Source organism: Falco rusticolus, chromosome 9, assembly GCF_015220075.1.
Source record: "Falco rusticolus isolate bFalRus1 chromosome 9, bFalRus1.pri, whole genome shotgun sequence".
In the NCBI taxonomy this organism is placed as follows: domain Eukaryota; kingdom Metazoa; phylum Chordata; class Aves; order Falconiformes; family Falconidae; genus Falco; species Falco rusticolus.
In genome coordinates this window covers 45,585,314-45,605,331 of record NC_051195.1, presented here as the reverse complement: position 1 = coordinate 45,605,331, position 20,018 = coordinate 45,585,314, and the positions used below count along the sequence as shown (strand labels likewise).

The following is a 20,018-nucleotide window of genomic DNA, read 5'->3' as shown; positions in this document are numbered from 1 at the left end:
AGTGAAGAAAATCCCATTGCTTGGAACATCACACAAAGTCAGAACAAAGCATGACTTAAAATGTTAGAAAACTAACACATGCAATGGTTTCTGATACTGGTTATGGAGCTGGTAAAGAAATCAAAATGCAACTGCAGGCAAAAGTGCCCAGTGGGTAATCCTGGGAGGATGGAGATGAGAGGAGCAGACAAACGAAGAGAACAATCTTCTGCAGTAATTACTGCACAGCCTCCTACATGGACACATAGTTGCTGTTTCAAAATGGGTCAGTCACATCGTATCACCAGATATTTTATTATTCATCCCTTCATTCTCATTATGGAATGAAATGTACAATTAATAGTCTCTAAACAGAGAAAATTAGCCTTGACCTGCCTCCCTACTCATTCCCATCCTCCTCACACATACTCCCCCCTGCCATGCTCCCAAAACTGTACAAGGCTTTTACAAGTAGGAAAGATGAATTAAGACAGAGAAAATGTGGTTGAAAAGTGAACAATCTTAATGGTAATATTATTGGATGTCCAAAAGATCCATCAATCTCACCCAATAGTGCTGTGGCTCAGCACCCATTCTAAAGCCAAGGGAAAGGCAGTAGCCAGGAGTGCAAGTACAGAACGTCAGCAATCAGGAAAAGGTGGGATTAATAGCAAATCAATCAAACCAAGGTGGTGTGGAATGCAAAACACTGATAAAGGCAGCAAAAGCAATGGGAGTATGGAGGTGGGGGGAACATCTCTCCCTTGGTGGGGACTGTGGAGCAGGATCAAAATCAAAGCAGTACAATTCCCACCGGTAGGCAGAAAGGTGAAAGCAGCTAGCAAAAGCCAGCTTTGAACCTGAAGTGAAGGCAAAATGCCCGTTATAGACAGTACAGCAACCTGTACTTGCCTGGACAAAACAGAAAAATCAATGCAGGAGCCAAGTGATGTGGAATTAAAAGCTAATATAACTATCAGTGAGGCTAAGGATATGGCTTTCCGAGGAGATTATAAGACTAAGAATACAAGAGACCTTCTGATGGCACTCAGCTTTGCATCACGTCACCTTCAGACATGAAACAAATCTGCAGTACACGATGCAAAGGGCCACGTGCTACAAGGCAAAACGCTGTCCTTGCTGTGTACTGCTCCTGGGTGGACTTATTTCCACAGGGCTCCTGAAGTGGTTGATGTGGAATAGGTTTATTAATGCTCCGGAATTAAACTTTAACATCACAGTTGACAAAAAGTATGGGTGACCCATGAAGGGGTGGAGAGCAACGACTATGAAAGGGACACCAGCACCAGTGGATCCATCACTTCATACGCTGGCTCTGCCCAAGAGGAGCAGTTGCATATAGTCAGACACATCCAGGAACGTGGATGCACCCACGGCGCTCAGCCATGATGCCAGCAGGCAGGACGCTGCAGCCACACAGAGCCACACTCTGACCCAAAGGACCAATGCAATTTTGGGATACACGTGCCTGAGATCAAACAAGGAGGTAATTTTTTCCCTGTATGAAGCTGTGGTGAAGCCATTCCCAGCATGCTGAAGACAGATTGAGCACCTTCATTTTTAAAAGGTGATTAGAAAAGCTGGAGACTCAAAAAAAAAAAAAAAAGGCTCGAAAAAGAGGCAACAAAATGGTTCAGGACTGGGAAAAACATGCTTTATGACTTTGCAAGACCGAACAACCTCAATCCGTTTCTCATGCCAAAAGGAAGACAGAGATGATTTGATTGCAGCCTATTATCGTCTTCATGGGGAGAAAATACTGTCTTTCCTTAATTTGGCAGGGAAGAGCAGAGTACGAGCTTATCGCTGGAAGCTGGAACCAGTTGAAATGAGGCATAAAATACTAGCACGGATGGTGGTCCACTGGAACATCCATGTTCCAAAGGATGTGCTCAGGGAGAACAAATCCCTCCAAGTCTTCAAACCCAGAGTATCCGTATCTGGCTGGCCCTGGGTTACAGAGCTCAGTACAGATGGGCACTGGCCTGACTGGTGGCCTGAAGCTGCAGGAATATATAAATTATTAGATCAGAGCAATGGACCCTCAAAAACTTTGCTCTTCACACACAATGGCTTTCTGGATCCACCTCTGCCAAGAAAGTAACTTACCAGCTGGGCCGTCTGCTCCTGGGTGGCACCTAAACCTGCAAATATTAATTGACAGCAATACTATTCCTCTGATATTGCCCCATATGTTACAAGCCTGAGCAGGTACTTGCTGTACAGAAGGACACCAGCCCCACGTATTTTAGCAACTGTCTTCTGCATGACTTCATAGTACAGAAGCCCTGAAAGAAGCCTCTCAGGAAAAAAAAAAACAAACAGCAAAACTATAAAAAAACACAGCACACCTGGATTATTACAACAACCTTAGAACAATTTTATGACAGACAGAGACTTCTCTGTCTTTGGACGCTTTCTAGGAGAGAGGAAGGCAGCAGCCAGCAGGTATACCCAGGTCACAGAACGGGTACAGACTACCCACCACGTGTGTCAGGGAGGGGAACCCACAACACTCCCCATCGAGCCCCCCGGCATCGCACGCAAGGTCAGCCACCGCGGCAACCCAGCAGGGAGATCTGCACAGACCCACGTCCCACTCACATCCCAGGGAAAGAGCTCCAAGGTGGGGAAAAAGGAAAAAATTACCAGCATCCAGCTTATTTTTTCAGATGATACGTACCTATAAAAATACATCTATGTAAACCCGTGTGTTTGTATACCGACACACAGGTATATACACATGTATACATATGAGAAGGGCTGATACTTGCATCTGAGGCGGCATCCCCTTGTCGCACCAGCTCATGCCCTCCTGCCACGGCAGCCCCAGGACACATTCTCTGCTGACACCCTGAGGTGCCGGCATTTTATTGCATGAGCTAGATCTTGTTTCACAGCACCGAGGGCCCCAGCGTCTGGGCTGTGCAAGCTGAAATGCAAGAATCACCATCCTGGAATGCAAGCTTTGCTGTTGACCTGCACCAGGCTGGAATCAGTCCCATGCCACCTGAGAGCAGTTTTAGCTACCTTCTTCATGGCTGCTGCTGTTTTACCTAAGAAAGAGCTGTGTTCTCACATTGCTCTTATTATTTAGTATCTCACAGAGATTTTCTAGCCACTGGCTGATGTTAAGCTTCAGCCGAACTTCAGTGGGAAACTCCCTCCAGCTCAATGTCCAGAGGAACACTATGGCTTTGCAGAATACCTTAAAATAAACATATCAGAGCAACACAGTCCCAGCCCTCCGTCTCCTCTGGATGTGCTACACAGGGGACCATTAACTCTCTGACTGCTTCACATGATGCACGAGGAGCATCACCAGCTGCTGATAACAGCAGGTGAAGGCAACGGACCCCTTCCACCCTCCCTGCACATGGAGAACATCTTCTTCACCCTCCACCCTTACAGCCTCCAATGGTCTGGTGGACAGACTACACAGAAGAACTTGTCTGAAGACCACAAAACCAGATCCTGACAGGCCATGGGATCGACTCTTATTGGCCTCTTGCTAGCAGTGACCGAGCAGTCCCCAACAGCACAACATCATGGGGATCATCACTCACATGGCAGCTGTCTGCTGTCCAGCTCGTTCTGCTTGGACTGCAATCAAGCTCCCCAAGTGTGAAGATGGGTCCCCTTCCAGGCCAGGAGGTGCAAGGCTGACGAAGAGCTGCTGCTGCAGATGGCCCCAACGGAACAGCACTGAAACCCCTGGGAGCATGTCTGAGCCTTCAAAACGCTCACTCGGTGCCTCTGCTGGGGGCTGCAGAGCTTTGGAGCGAAGAAGGCGGTGGCAATGATGGAAGACAGCTCTCCCAGCAAGAACTAGCATCAGTTTCTTCTGGTCCCACGTGAAACCCACTGAGTGCTCCTGTGGCTAGCACAAAACTAGGATCCATCCAGGCTTCTTGTGTCTGAAGCTCAGTTACACAATTTGCTGAGATGAGGCTGTGCTGACCTAGGTATAACTCTCCCCAGGGTGCCAGGGGAAGGCAGGCTGAAGGAACAATCCTCATGGGACAGGAGGGTTTGAAGCATCCTGGTTTGGCTGGGAAACACTATGAGCATCATGAAGCAGAACGGGAAAGAAATTCCTGACACCAGAGAACTTCAGACAGGGTGGAGAGGGGTACATGCACAGCCACAGCAGAACCAGGTTGCACTTGAAGACAGCACTGACCAGTCTCCATCAAGGATGGCATCAAACCAGGAGGGAACACCTGCTGACCCAAGAGAGATGACCCAGTAAAAAGCGTAATTTCTTTACCAGCTCTTTGGTCCTTGGATGTTGCATCCTTTGCAAGCCCATGAGGCTGCAGTTGTTTGGTGTTGTACCAAATTTTGCCTCCCCTGTTTCCTAGCAGCACAGAGAGCCTCCAATTAAAGATGAGGATAAAACAGCAGCAAATCCAGAATGTATTTCTTCTCCAGAAATTCCCTGAGAGGCCCAGTTACAGAGAACATGCTGCCTGGTGGAGAGAAGAAATCAGGCCCCAGTGCCATCGTATCCAGACCTGGTTCTGCCATTCCTCTCGCAGCACCGCCGGAGCTGATACACAACTGCCAGAAAGGCGTCCAAAAGACGAGTAAGAACAGGAATGAATTTTCAGTTCTGCAGATCCCAAGGCTGGAAGCAAGTCTTACTGGTTTGGGGCAGGGACACACAGAGGGAAGGGGACTACGCAGCTTCTGGGACATCAGCTAAGTCAAATATCAGTACTCGGACCTGGAAAAGCACTCCCCAACACAAACCAGGAGGTGACCACGTCTCCGAGCACTCGAGGCACAGAGCTCACATTGTGCTAACACAGGGATCAGCCAACTCCTGAATTCCTGCGGGGCACTGCTGGGTCACACACTGGTACCGGAGATGTGGTCACAGCCTCCACTTGGTGGAGACAGCAGCGCACATGAACTAAGGGAGAACCTACCACGAGTCAGCTCCCAGTCCCGGGTACCTGCAGCCATCCCTCTCATGGTGGCTCTGAACATGGTCCCCGGCCCATGCCACCGCTTTTCTGCATGAAACAATGCAATTTTACAGTTTTCAAGTGCCCTTCCAGGGATCAGCTGCAGTCCCCTCTGCAGGTCCAACCTGTGTTTAACATCCAATGCGTGATGTTCCATGGGAAGAGGACATTCTCCAATACAGGACAAAAACAACTCAAGAGAAATCAGACCAGAGATTAGCAGAGTGCCCAGGCACATCTGGCTTCAACCCTCCCTCCTTCCACAGAGTGCATCTAACTTCTCCATGCCTTTGAGCTTTCCTGGGGAATACCACCCTTCTTTACTGTTTTGTGTCTTGCCTTTACTAAATTGTGGGGCTTCACAACCCAAGAAGCTCTTCCTTGCCCAGGAGATGAGGCAGAACCCTTGGGATCACACACACCGCTCACACCGCCACTCCATGGTGTGCCTGGATGCTCCTGCAGGTGTGGTACTGTTTCACTTTCCAGAATAAGGCTCTATGGATTTTAAACATTAAAGAGGCAAACAAACATTGCACTTGCATGTATCACTCCTCCGACTAAGTAGGCCACATAGCCAATTACTGTATTACCAGCTCTGCCATCTCACAATGCTCATTTCAACATCGCTGCCCGCTTTGATCATCAGACTTTCATCTTCCGATGACGTTACAGCCACTTTCATGTCAAACACAAGCATGTGAAGGCAGAAGAGATTTAAGGAGGCCTTGATGAAGACTCATCATGGGGAACTGGAAAGGTAAGGGGGAAAAATGGGTTCCTGGGCCCATTTAGGTACAACTCTCCCTTGGTCCTGCACCCACGATAGTTCATCAATTGCCCAAGGCTTGAGCACAGACAGATGATGCAGCAAGATAATATGGACAAATGACCCTGCCAGAAGCACAATTTCGATTATAAAGCGGAGTAGCCCTGACGATGCCTCACCAGCATCAATGCAAGGGCAATGCAAGGAGCTCTTCCAGATGGAAGACAGGAAGGGAACGGCCGAGCGCCCACACCGGGCTCCTCTGCAGAGGAACACGCCACCCATGAAGGCAGTGGCCCCCTTCCAGCTGGTCTCCTGTGCAAGGAGAGGAGGAGAAGGGGGTGCAAACTGGAGAGCTGCAGTAGGGTGCCATTTTCGTCTTTGGAGAACATTTCTTTCTGGCTGTGGTAAGCGGAACCGGCAATGACTGAAAGCAAATGGGGCCCGTCAGTTGCTGCAGCCAGAAGAAACTCGCATTTGTAGTTTGCTTTTTCTGATCTGGAGTAGCATTCTCATAAATAATGAAAGTGACTAAAAGCTACTTAAAAAACACACACTCCTCCCTTATGAAAGAATGAGAAAAAAAACCAATTATAAAGGGACATTTCTTCCAGCTAGGAATAATTTGTCATGTAATTCTCTGAAGACAGCAACAGAAACATGCATGCTCTGTGCTCCCTTTTGAGTGATCTGTGATTGCATATGTACTCAGATGGCTTCTAATGAGGCTATTTTTATAGCACACATCCTGCTGAGCTTTTGGGGAGGAGCAAAGTGAGATCAGTGGAGAACGAGTCTTCAACGTCAGCTCCTGTGTATTTTCTCCTCAAAAGGAGAGGAAAAGGAAGCAAACGTGGAGGAGGACATACCGCTCTGAATCAACACCTACAAACAAAACTCTTCTGCCCCGGCAGCAAACGTGGAGCATCTTCAGTTTTTTGCTGGACACCACTCAATCTGGAAGAACCAAAGACACATCACTGATGCCTCGATGATACTAATGATGGTGATACCCAACTCCCCCCTGGCACAGCATGCTGCGTGCCCATTTATGCTGCTGAAGCACTCTTGTACCATCCCTGGTACGCTCCTCTGGTCTGCAGGACCAAAGAGGTTCAGAAGAGCACAGTACCGAGGACTGTGTAGTGGGCACCTGAAGGAACATACTTTGCAGAGCCCACCAGGACAATATCATCAGTACAACGTTACAACTCATCTTCTTGAAACCCATGTGCAGCTGGCTCATCCCACGCCAAATCAAAAGGCCTCAGCTGTCAGAAAGGAAAGGAAGCAAAAAATGGGCAAAGCTGAAACTGGGCTCAATTTACAGATGTCTGCTACGGTTTTAAAAGAACCAGGAAGTTCCTGCCACGACTGGAGCTATGGGAAAGAAGGGACAGACCAGATATGAATGGGCTCCTGTTTTACATGGAGATGATGGAAGCCGAGACAGAAAAAGAAAGCTGTAAATTGAAAATCTGCTTGTCTGGTAACTTAGTTGTGGTGGCCTTCCCATCCCCTCCCCTCCCCACAGCTCTTACTTGCTCCCTGGGGCAGCCCAGCCCTGCCTTACACCAGGAGGAGGGAGGGAAAGCGGGTCAAGAAGCAGAGGAACAGCCTGGTGTCTTAATCAGGGACATCTCTTTTGCAGACATTACTAGGCAAAAAAAAAAAAAAAAACCCACTTTCAAATTCAGGGTTAAAAGAGAAAAATCTGGAGCTATTTTTCCCATGTTACAGCTGAGCACTTTACTCATGAAGACTTCATGCCTCCTGCTTCGGCTTTCAGATATTCCCTCGCAGACCTGAAAGCCAAAGAGACCAACCTCCAGATCCAACCCCCACCCCGTGCCACAGCTCGTGGAGCTGCTCCTCCGTCAGAGCTGCATCTGCAGCTCCAGCCAGCACCTCTTCTACAGAGAATGTCTTGATTTTGATGTGTAAAGTGCTGGAGTAACCATCACATTTCTGTATCCCTCCTCGGAGTAATCCTTTTCAAAAACAGGCACTCTACTTCCAGTGTGGATTGCTGCCTCTGGCCATTCTTTGCTGGAAAAGAGATCCTGCTACTGGGAATGCCCCTTCCACAGGAGAGAACAACCTCTTGTGCTGCCTCTTGAACGAAGCAAAGCAAACACACTTTTTCAATGTATACTGTACACACACTAAAATATGCCTTCTAATTCCTTACTCATTCCATGAACATTTGGGAACCTGTCTGCATTTCAAAGCGCGGATACCGGAGCAGGACAAAGTGTGCCACCAGCACTCGTAATAACACACGTGGTGGCAGCACGTGTCTGAAGCCCCAATCTTGGTCACAGAGCTGTACAAGGAGTTCACAGTCACTCATGTTCCACCAGGAGATTTCAGTTCTCTTCACAATCACCACCTTCTAAGATGCCATTGCGTATTCTCAAAGTGTGGGTTTAACCTCTGCGGACAAGTGTTGTAAGAAAAACCTGTTCACTCATCTTCTGAAGTTGTTTTAGGGAATGGGAATGTCTTCCTCCATCAGTGGTAGAGAAGTGAAAACTTGCTAAAGAACAGGAAAAAAGAAAATGCTGGTCGGAGCTTCAGGGCATCTTCCATGTGCAACATGCTCTTGTGAACCTCATGACTTAAGGACTTCAAGGCTACTGCTACATTGCAAGTGTTGCTTCAAACTTCTATACTGCTTTTGTCTGTGGTCCTACAGGCTGGACCCTTGGGTGGTTGGCTGGGTTTCTTCACAAGGCTGGTGCATCCACTCTTTGCCATACATGACTTTCTTGAACACACTGATCACTTACCAACTGACCAGAATAAACTGAAGCTAACCAGGATGAACGTGCAACTCTCAAAGGCCATGAGGCTCATGCTATAAATTAAGCTATCAAGACTTGAGGACATCACACTAATTGGGCATGCAAAAAAAAAACCAACCTGAGGCAAGGGAAGCAGCCCAACACCCTGTCCTTATCTGGGACACTTAGGTTTTCTGCTTTCTGCCCCCAAAATAAACTGAAATCAGAGTATGAGACCACATCCTTCTGCAGGCAGAAGTGTAACAGTAACTGCCATTTAGGTTTTCCTGGAAAAAATGTGCTCAATAAATACCAGTATTATTATGGAGTTCATAAATTTAGAAGGGCCTAAATGCTTTTTAGAAGAGAGATGCCTCAAGTAGGATCACTACCTGCCTCTAAGGGCAGCCACCTCCTAAAACCAGAAGCCACAGCTTTCAAAAACCCCAAAATAACTAATGCAATAGTTGGTGGTATAGTGCGGGGTGGTGTCAGTGCTAAAATCCAGGGAAAACAAACAACGTAGCATACTTAATTTTTCCAACTATCTTGGTCTGCTAAAACACACAACCCTTCCCGACAACAAACACTGCTTCAGTAAGCATAAGAAGAATTTAATTGTGTGTTTGTTCCTCAAGGGATGCTCGGCAGCTCCAAATCCTTCAGAAAAGGTAAATTACAGGACCAAATCAGGCTGCCTCTCCTCTAAAAATTAAACATTAAAATACAAACCAGAACAATAGTCAAGAGCCATGAAGAATTCCTAAGATATTAGCAAAACAAATTCCCTCCAGTCCTTATTAGGAATATCTTGAGGATGGTTTGAAGAGGAAAGTCTAACCAAATATAAAAAAAATTTGGCTTATCCAACAAAAAACAAACGCGCACTGTTTGCCAAAAGCAAAAGAATTCAGTCAGATAAAAAACGCAACATACAACTGATGCAGGTTAAAAACTAAATTTAAAGCTGATAATAGAATAGCTGCCAGCATCTTTAAAATTTCAAGCGTGGAAATGTCAACAGAGACAAAGAAATTCAGGGAAAAACAAAGAGAATAGATTAAGGGTTTATTTATATCAGTGAAAGCTCTATGTTGCTTGACTGAAAATTGACTGAGGGGGTGACAACTGCCTGCAAATGTCCACAGGTCCCCCAGCACGGCCACAGGCAGCCTGTGCCGGCCCATGCCACCGACGCGCCGGCGGCAGCGTGGCACGGCACCACCACAAGATGAATGGGATCAAATGAGCAAGGGGAAAAAGAGAGACAGAAAAGGAGCCAGGACCTTGGGACTGGGAAAACTCCCCAGCTGGAGAGCGATACAAATGAGGTGGCAGATGTCCTGCTGCTGGAGATAGACATGCATTTAACGTAAACAAGCTGTGAGGCTCTACGCCATTATCAGAACAACCCCAAGCTGCCCAGGAGAGGGGGTGACCCAAGGAAAACAATTTCCTGGTAACTCTGCTTTGCTGAAGACCCGATAGCTACGGCATCTTGGTACTTAGAGCTCCACAAAGGAACGTTTACCCACCTCACACCAACCGAAGCCCTCCGAAGCTCTGGCGTTTGGCAAACTGGTGCGGGTTACATAGAAAATGTACCTGTCCATGGGATGTGTCCGAGTGCCACTGCCTCTCCGTATGGGTACACCCGTCTGACTTTCGTCTTTCAAGGAAACCTGCCTGGTTTCCCACAGCTGCTGCGCTGGTCGCAGTACAGAACTGAACTACCTGCTTCTTTAAATTGGCCAGAGGGGGCTTGGGGGGGGCTTCAGCTGGCTGGTTTGTTTGGTTCTTTTTGAAGATGGCTGGTGAGAACCCTTCAGAGAGCACCAGGGCTTATTAAATACCTCGCCTAATGATTAATAGTTTTCTCTGTCTCTCTGATGCAGGATGAGTCTGAAGCTCTTCACGCTCTGGGACTGAAAATCCCACAGGTGGCCTTTTAAAGAAAGAGGAAACAATTGAAATAATTTTGCTTCTTGGAAACGCTCAGCCCATGGAGCCCTCTCCTGAAGTTGGGAGGACCACAGCTTTCAGCTGGGGCACACACAGAGGTTGTCTTCCCCAAACGCGGGGGACCTGGTGAGGATGGACGGCTGGAAAAGGAGCCCGCAGAGCTAGTGCCATCCCAGGGCAGACCCTCCCCTGGGTGACAGGAGTGCTAGGGACAACGTGTCTGCAGGGACAGAGCAAGCAACGTGGCGAGGAGAGGGAAAGATGCCACCAGCGAGGCTGAAGGGCGAACTGAGAAGAAGCAGAGTAGTGCAACCACTTCTCATTACCTTCTGCTCCAGCTGGAAAGTCACATCTCCTAAGACAAGAGACCGAAAGGACCAGACTACCTGAGCAGCACAGCTCGGTCTGGCATACCGGGGGGAAACTGCACCGTGCCAGAGCTGGCAGAGCTCCACGCGCCAGCCTAGAGCACCCGCTGGAAACCCTCCTGCCTGCATAGCACTTGACCTCCCTCCAGGCCAGCACCACGGAGCCCTTCTGCTGCACCTCCAGCCCCAAGAGACCTTCCCACCCCTTTCAGGACCTCTACCACGGTGCTGTTAACGCTGCAATAATGCCGGGAGCCACCCGTGCCCTCACAGTGAGCTCCTAACCCCAGAAGGTCTGGGATTTTCGCTCCGTTCGGAGCACAGCATGCTTTTCTGCACAGCTACATCTGTGCTGTGAGCGGGTTCCCTGGCTGGTGACAGCCCTGGTGCAGACGGGGGCTGAGCTTCCAGCTGGCTCCGTTCCCTCCGCAAACAGATGCAGCTCCTATATCAGGGTCTGATTTATTCAGCAGGAGTCTCGCACATTAAGTGTAGTTAAGTCTGAAAACAAATCTAATGATTTTAAAATAAATAGCCAACAGAGGACTTGAAACTAAAATTCTTCCTTCCTCTGACACCCACCATATAAACAATAATAATTATATAAAACCGTGTCTAACACATGACTACACAAGGCTCTGGTGACCAAGAAAAGCACACGCTGCTTGTCAGACATAATTGCACATTTGGTTTTTCAATTATTCCTTGTCAAGATCCAGAGCCCACCATCTGAATGCTGACATTAATTATTGGTAAGCAGTTAGTTTTACAATAGCGTTATGGAGACTCCCAATGATTCCCCGGAGGTCCGCAGCTCCCAGCGCTGTTCCCGCACCACCCTCTGGTCCCTCCAAGCCCCCCAGAACTCTCACCCAGACTCACACCGAACCTGGTCCACCACGTGCAGAAGTGGCTCTAGAAGAAGCTTCAACAAACTTTCCAGTAGGCACCAGCAAGATAACTGATCCCCAGGCAACATGCCTCGTCCCCCAGAGCCCACGGCACCTACGGATGCCATCTTTCACCTGAGCCCCCTCCGAGCCCCGCTCGAGCCCCAGCTCTTGGCAACACGCTCCACCAGCTAACTGCCCATCACTGCAAGAAAAAAATCCTGGCTTTTATTGGCTTTTAATTTGCTGCCTTTTAATTTTGTCAACTGCTCTTTTTTCCTTGCAAAAGGAAGAAAGAAGCCTCTGATCTACCTTCTCCGGAGCGTTCAGAAACATGCACAGCTTTGTCACGTTGTCTCTTAGTTGTCATCTTCTCCAAGGCAAACAGCCATCTCTCTTCTAGCTCCCTTAAAGGAAGGGTTTTTTCTATGCTCCTAATAATTCTCTTCACTTTACCCCCCCCCCATTAATAAGCATTCAGTGAGGTAGGGGAACCACACACAAGTTAATAAGGGAGGCGAGTAGTAAGCGCTTTCTGCTACCACCAATTCTTAGCTGCAAACAGCTGCACACGCTGAACCGTGTTATTTCAAAAGCAGCAGACAGGCCCAGTCAGAGCTGTGGGGGTGAGAAGATCATAAAAATCCTGCGCCTTCAGAGCTTTAAATGTTTACTTGAAACAGAATAAAGTCAATTCAATACAATAAATAAATAAAAATAGGATCAACCCAAGTCTACAGTCACCATGTTAAGATCAAGCGTGCTATAGTCAAAAAAAAAAAAAAAGGAAAAAAAAAAGTTGCAGAAAGAGAAAGTTGTCCTGGCAACCTTATTTTGCTTATATTTTTTCTCATATAAATTAATCGTTAAAACTGTCCTCAATAGTTTGCAAGTAGTTAAGAGTTTCAAGCAGCAACAACTTTAAAAAACATCTGCCTTGTACCTCCAGCTGCTAAAGACCCGACGGATTTCATCAAAGCCCCATTTCAACCTTCGTCGCTAATAAAGAGCTTTCTTGACATATTCATTTTTTCTTTTATTTTATTTTAAACCAGACTTGGCAATTTTCCTTTTTTTGACCATCTTTTGTTCAGTCAGGTAGATGCTGAAGGGGATTTTGTTTCTACTTCTCTAAAAGAAAAAAGTGACGGCCAGCCTTGCACTCCTTCTCTGTGCATGTAGAAAGTAACGGTGGTAACAGGAGGAAGTTCTGCGGGGCCGGTGGGAGCTCAGGGACCCACCTTTGGGAAGGCCATCGGTCCCCCACAGGAGGATGCTCAGGTGCTGGGCCCCGAGGGCACCTCCCGCACAGCCGGGAAGGGAGGATGCCCATAGGGGACACCCTGAAGGGTCACTTCCCACATGGCAAATGCACCCACCCACCTGCTCTGCAAAACCCTCGGGCGAGAGCTACAAAACTGAGTGGAAAGTCAACACAAAGAATTTAGGGGAAGGAAGCGATGCCTGGCTCTTTTCCCTCGCTCTTCAGCCTACACCCAGTTTTCCTTCCAGTGCTTCATCCACGCTAATGCCCAGCATCCCAGGAGCGAGCACCGCTGGACCACACTGATGAGCCACCCCAATGCTGGGAGCAGAGCAGCCCTCCTCCACATACGACACCCGATGCTGGTGCTGCTCCCCGCTGCCGAGCCCAATCCAGCAGGCACCCAAGGCGTTCTGTGCCGGGCAGCGTCACCGCACCAAAAAGCTGCTGGTAACGAGGGTGTTTCATCCTGAAATGCCGAGCAGCGGAGCAGCCGGGGCACCAGGCAGGGACCAGGGCTGTCGTGGCAGGGAGCACTCGGTGCGTGTCCAGCAGTGGGAGGTGTGGGGGGGACCCACATCTCAGTGTTTTGGAGATCAGAAGAACAGACATTTTAACATGGAAGGATGATTTCAGCTGAGGGATAAAACTTCAGCAGTGCCTTCAAGTCTCCAGAGGGAACAGGAGGATGCTCTGGCACACAGCTAGTGGAGAGACGGTATCACTGGCAGTGCAGAGGGGAGGCCGTGGAGGGCAGCTCCCGCTGCGGAGCAGGAGGGCAGTGCTGAGGGGAGCGCTGGTGCTCCCTGCTTCGCTGCCAAGGGCTGTGGGTGCCTGCAGAAGAGCCTCGTGTCCCACCAGGGTTGGCTCCACGCAGCACCGGTGACCTGCCCCAGGCAGGGGAACAGTGCTGAGCCCTGCAGAGCGACCAGCAAACCTTGGCTGGGCACACCGATGGTGGCCTTGTTCCGCACCGGTCACGCCGATGCGTGATGCTACTGCCACACCATCACAGCTCCACTGTCTGGGTCACACTGGCATTTGGGGGCTGCCCTCGTTGCTGCGCCCCTTGCTGAGGAAGGGGCAGGTGATGCTGACGGAGATGATGCCAGGACGGGCTGCAGCCCTCCATACCTGTTGGCTTTTTCCCACAGCAGCCAAACTGGCTCTGGTTTTCTGCTGTCCGCCACCACCCATTCGCGCTGACGGAACCCACAAACACACCTCAGGTGCTCGGCAGTTCCCCCAACAAGCTGTGCATTGTCCCACCATGTGATGGCACCTTCCTCACTTTCCCATCATCTTCTCCAGCTGTCATGGATGTCTCCATGCTCTGCTGCAGCCTGTTCCCCTTCCCAGGCCACATACTCCCCTCCCCGGTGCACCTTCAGCATCGCTCCTGTTTCCACTCTGGCATTTCTAATCTCCTACACCTCCACCTATTTTTTCCACAAAACCTTTTAAACCTGGGAGGTGAGTTTGCCACTTTGCTTGTGGATGGCAGACATCCAGGAATCAGCTTCCAGTGTGCACAGGACCAGGTAAACCCTACTGTCACCAAAGCCACGTGTTGCTCTCGGCTCCCACCACCTCCCCAGCGCTGCCTGGCACATCAGAGGACACCCAGCTGGAGAGAACGTGTGTCTGGCCAAGGAAGGAAAGCTGCCCCTTCCCCCATGCTTTCACAGCTCCAGACTGACTCCACTGGACAAGAGATGGAGAGGGACCAAGAAGCACATCCTTGAGTGCATCCCAGCAAGCCCAGCCAGCCTACAGCATCAGCAGGAGGTAGAAAGGCTAAAGTACAGGGCAGCCCCAACCTCAGCACATCCCTCTCCTTTGTGCTGGGCTTGCACGCCTCCGTCCCACACCGCGCAAGGCTGCTGCAACATGCCGGCTGGGGACATGCCACACGCCCGGGCGCCCTGCTCGCCATCACACACACTGGGGTGGCAGCAAACCAGAGTCCCCGAGGTGGGACCTGACAGGTCCTGCACCCACCTGGGTGGGAGCGGCGAAGACATTCCTCAGCAGGATCAGAGGGGGCTTGGGTGGTGGACACCCCTCCTCTCCTCCTGCGTGAGAGCAGCACCCAACCACCACAGCATGGCCCAAGGTCTCCATCCAAGAGCCTCAGCCCGGTGTCTGCACCCCAGCATGAGCAGGGGGCTGGGGGGGCTCAGCTGTACCACCCCTTACCACATGCAAACCGTGCCTTCCTGCAGCCCCCAAGCCTGTAACGATCCTTCCCGCATCCCTCCTTTTAGCAAAATCCAAAAGTGGGCGTATGGATGCTGTGCTGTAAGATCTCCCAGCTCACCCCTCTCATGCGGTCACGCTTTGTCACCCATCCCCGAGATGGAGTGCCACATCCCAGCAGAGCCCCATCTGCCCACCACATCCCACCCAGCACAGAAACCATCTACCTACCTGCTGGAAGAGCTCCTCCGCCCACTGCTGTTGCTCTCGTTGGCCTAAGGGGACAAAAGACATCAAAAAAATAAAAGGCTGTTTAGGTTAAGAAAGGCAAGACTGCCCGCCAAACTCTTCCTGCTAGCACACTGCACCCAAAATACCTGGGGTTTTTCCATTCCGAGCTACGCACCCGCCCCGCGCCCAGCACCGGCAGGACACGGCGTGCACCAAACCCAGCTCTGCAGAAGCCCAGGACGGGTTTCGGACACGGTCCCACCACGGAGGCAAGGTCCCCAGTCGGTCCTCCCGGCTGCTCCCATGCAGTTACTTATTGCGCTTTACCCAAGTTTCAAGGAACTATCCCTCCTATGCAAAAATAAGCAATCTGCAGGAGGGAAATAAGGCAGGTATCGCCAAATCCAATGCTCTGTCCGAGCGGAGATGGCCCCACTCCTGAATTAGAGGGGCAGGTCCGGCGCACCTCCCTTCATTAATGATGAATTTCCTAATTGAGACCCTCTGGGCCCCTAGAAAGGGCTGAGCAAGGAGTAACCAGTGTCTCCTCCTTTTCGCCTCCTTCCCCCGGCTCGCTGATGAGGGGCTTCTTTGGAAAGACAATATTATTCCAAACCCAGAAATTTTATTTCTGAATTTGTGCAAATACAAGTTAAAAGATATTAGCTGCATTTCACATTTTGTGCAAATGGCAGAAACAGGCAATTCATGTGCAGCAGGATGGGGGCTAGCCAACGATTTCGATAAAATAAACCCTTTTTTAATTTAAATGCTAATGCACTGAATTAAAATTTAATAACTGAGGAAATTGAAAAGCTGAGCAGGAATATTGGAAATAAATCCAAGCAGAAACAGCTGAAATTAAAAATTCTAGAGAGTGGGAGGATAGCAGCTAAGCTGTCTTATATGATTACTTTTTTTTTTTTTTTTTTTTTTTTCAGAATGAAGGGGGGAAGGAAAAAAATCCTATCTTTGGCTGGCTGTAGGGCAGTAAATCGAGAGTGCTGTGATTTATTGCTCAATTTTCCTGAGGGAAAAAGGCTTTCTTTCATGCTGAAATATTTCATAAATTTCAAGCCAGCATAAATTCTTAATTTAAAAGTTATGGAGGTCACATTTAGTGCACTGGTGCAATTCTGAAATCTTAAAGGAATAGCAACCAAAAATTGCAATTTGATTTTATTTTTTTAATTCTTCATGTGAAATTTTCTTCAAAGGGATTCTCCAAGTTACACAAAGCAGAAACACATCCTGGCTTCTGAAGGTTTAAGAAATCCACTGGAAATGAAGAGATAAAAATCTAACTCAATTACAAAAAGGTATTTTTTAAATTATTATTATTATTATTGTTAGCCACTTGAGGAATTTCTGTTAAAAAATTTCCTCCCTCCATTGCCTGGGAAAAGCCAGAAGGGAGGAGCTGACAATGTAATTGCTTCTGTTAGATCTCCAATCTTTTGTGAGCACTGATATGTTCATTTGTTATACAGCTGTTCAGCTACAGAAAGGATGTCAGAGCACCCATAATTCAAAGCAATCAATCAAAAATTAATGATTTGTCATGCTTACACAATGGGGGAAAAAAAAAAAAAAGGCTTTATGGGTTCCTGCAACTGGTAGATTGCTCAAGCCTTCGGGGCATTTTCTAGAAGGTTAGATCTGTATGCGCAACCAAAAAAAAAAAAAAATTAAAAAAAATAGGGAAAAGGGAGGCTTAACATACAGCCAGGGCACAAACCCTGTGGGGTGCTGGGGCATCGGCGCAATCCAAAATCCCCTAGAGATGGAGCACGCTACAATTCCCATCCATTGACAGGGCTTTCTGCACATCCCAACCTCGCCAGCCGCCCTGCAAGCCATGCTCCCCAGAAATTGCCCAGGCTCCTGCAATATAATTCCACATGAAAAACACCCGCTGAGCATAAAGGTCGCCTGGACAAGTGCTCCTGAAAGCCACAAAATACAGACACCAAAGCTAAAGGCACAACCTCGGCTCCACCGTCACATCACCTGTGTCCAGCCGTAACACCAAGTGTTACCGAAATGTTACCAAAATTGAAAATACTTCGGTTTGGGAAGCACGTAGCCAACTGGAAAACTCTCTCAGATTGCAAAGTTATTCATCCTCCATGTAATCAAGAATTTCTTTACGTAAAATTCATTTTGAGAACACGTTGTGCAGGGATCGTGCTCCCAACACAAAGCGTATCAATGTCCCGACGCCGTATTTTATTCCTGGTTATACACAAGTGTTAGCTGGTGCCTCCGGTGTGATTTACCGCCCAACCTAATGCAAGTATTACTCTGTGAAGGATCATGCATGTAATTCATTTTACGTTCCTTTTCGTATCTGTATTTGGAGTTGAGCGAATGAATTCCTGGAAATAACTGACGCGGTGACTGCAGCCGCTGCGATTCCCAACCATCACTGACCAACTGCACGGCACCTTCTGGGGCCAATACGCAATTTTATTATTTAATTCTGGGTTTTCTTACCTTCCTCATTCTCTGTGTGTCTGCCCTGCCTGATTTCCCTTTTCTCTCTCTCTTTTTTTTTTTTCTTAAAAATGTCTTTTTTTGCTTTTTGACCTCTTTCCACGAGCAATTCACGGACTCTCCTCTCTCCGGACACAGCACATACCAGTACAGATGGCAAGACATGCACAAAGAGCACAGACAGGGCGGTGTAATGGTGTGACCCCACCAGTGCTAGGGAGTTTGTTTATTTTAAAAGAAAAAAAGACCAAAAAAAAAGGAACCACCAGAGGTGAGAGCTCTCAATCTAGATGGTTTCACGCAGCCAAGATGCTCTTGGAGAGGAGGCATCTCCTTGGCACCTCCCGTGGGGGAACCAAAACCCACGTATGGACACGGGCAGAACTGGCACGGGTATTTCTGGGCTGCCACAAGTCCACAGCTGACTGTTAGCTTGGATCCACTAGACTTAAACAGCAAGTCAAGTCTGAAAAAAATCAGATCTAGCTGATTTCTGGATGCTTAAATAAGCCCACTCTCGCCAAAGGTGCCACCGGGAGACACCTTCACACACTGCTCCAGCTTCCAAACATGCAATTAACTGGAAATTTTTCTGTGCCAGTAATTTGCCCTGCTTACAAACTCTTTCCAGCCCTTGTGCAGCACCAAGCATGCTGACCCCCAGGCCATCCTGGGGCTGCAGGATGATTCAGTCGTCAGTCACCGGCACCTGCGCTGCAGCGTGGCCAGCCAAGGCGCAGGAAAGTAATTTCCTCTAATCACACACAGCATGCGAAGGTGAAAAAGCATAATAAAGCAGTACCACCGTTTTCTCCTCAAACTTGGCCAAATAAACATGATTACAAGCTTAATAAAAAAAGGAGATACACCAGCAAAGTTTATGGAAGTTGGCCTAGGTGCAGCATGGATGCCCCTCAGCAGGGCGATAGGCAGGGCGACGCGGCACAGTGCTCTAACCCTGGTCGGCAGCTCCAACCCTCAGCAAGCACAGCACAAATCTCAAAAATAACCTCCACGCCACAGACCTACGGGCTCCCATCCGTGGAGGCGCCCCCAGCGCGGGGCTGGGTGGCAGCACCCACTGTGCTGCCCAAAGAACACCCGCAGGTCCACAGGCACATCACCCCTTGGGGGGGCTCCAGCCCACCACCCACCTGAATGGTGACACCCTCCTCTCTGCCTTGCTTGGGGCTCACCTTTGGCACAGGGAAAAAAACGGCAGATTTTTACCTACCTATTTTGAAAATTTGGGAAGACCTATTTTTAAAAATTGGGCTGAAATAAGCTTTTTTTCCTTTTATTTTGCAGTAAGCCCATTTGGAATCAAATGTGAAGGGATGCTGCCTTTTGCAGGCCACGCTATTAATCCATTTAAAATATAACATTTGAATTCTAAAAAACGGTATTTAAAAAGTACAAATATTGTAAGGAAATCAAAGCGGTGAACTGCTGGAAATCACCATTTAACTGCCAGCAACCAGAACGTGCCGAAATGGGTCAGAGCAGCTTTCAACAAAGGAGCGTCTTTGGGAAGGGCAAAGCGAAATCTCCTGCACACCAGTTTACCCAGGTAATTTAATTTGGTGACTTCTTCATTTATGATTGAAAAAGCAGAGGAGCAGAGTTTGCATCTGCCTGTCGGTCGGCGAGCAGGGGAGGACGGACACAGAGCTCTGAAACACAGGTTGGATAATTAGTCATACAATCTCTCACATAAAATAATTTACAATGCAAAATATGATTCCCTAAAGCTGCTTTTCTACGTATCGGGTACGTTTAAGGTAGTTTTGTTTAACTAATGCTAATAAATATCTTTTAAATTAAAATGCATGAAAGCAGAATGTGGTTTCTGGCCATATGTTCCTCAACTCAAGTTGTAAGTGAAAAGTAAATCATGTGATAAATAAGAAATGTATCAGTAAACATCTCCTAACAGGATAAAGTGTCAAAAATTAGAAGTCCAAGCAGATGTATAACTGACCTGAGAAATCCAAGTTTATAGAAAGGGCTACACTATATTGAGAAAAAAACCCAACGTTTTAACAATTACTGCAAAACACACACAAAAAACCCTAAAAAC

At 48.3% G+C, this 20,018-nt stretch overlaps 1 protein-coding gene across 6 annotated transcripts in view; it reads right to left on the bottom strand.

The window, feature by feature from the left end:
* Positions 1-20,018, bottom strand: part of ZNF618 (zinc finger protein 618) — a 162,371-nt gene that overhangs the window by 80,319 nt on the left and 62,034 nt on the right. For all 6 annotated transcript variants that reach the window (XM_037399196.1, XM_037399197.1, XM_037399199.1 and 3 more), the window contains exon 2: positions 15,443-15,486. In XM_037399196.1, coding sequence (XP_037255093.1) covers positions 15,443-15,486 — 44 coding nt within the window. The remainder of the gene's footprint in view (positions 1-15,442; positions 15,487-20,018) is intronic.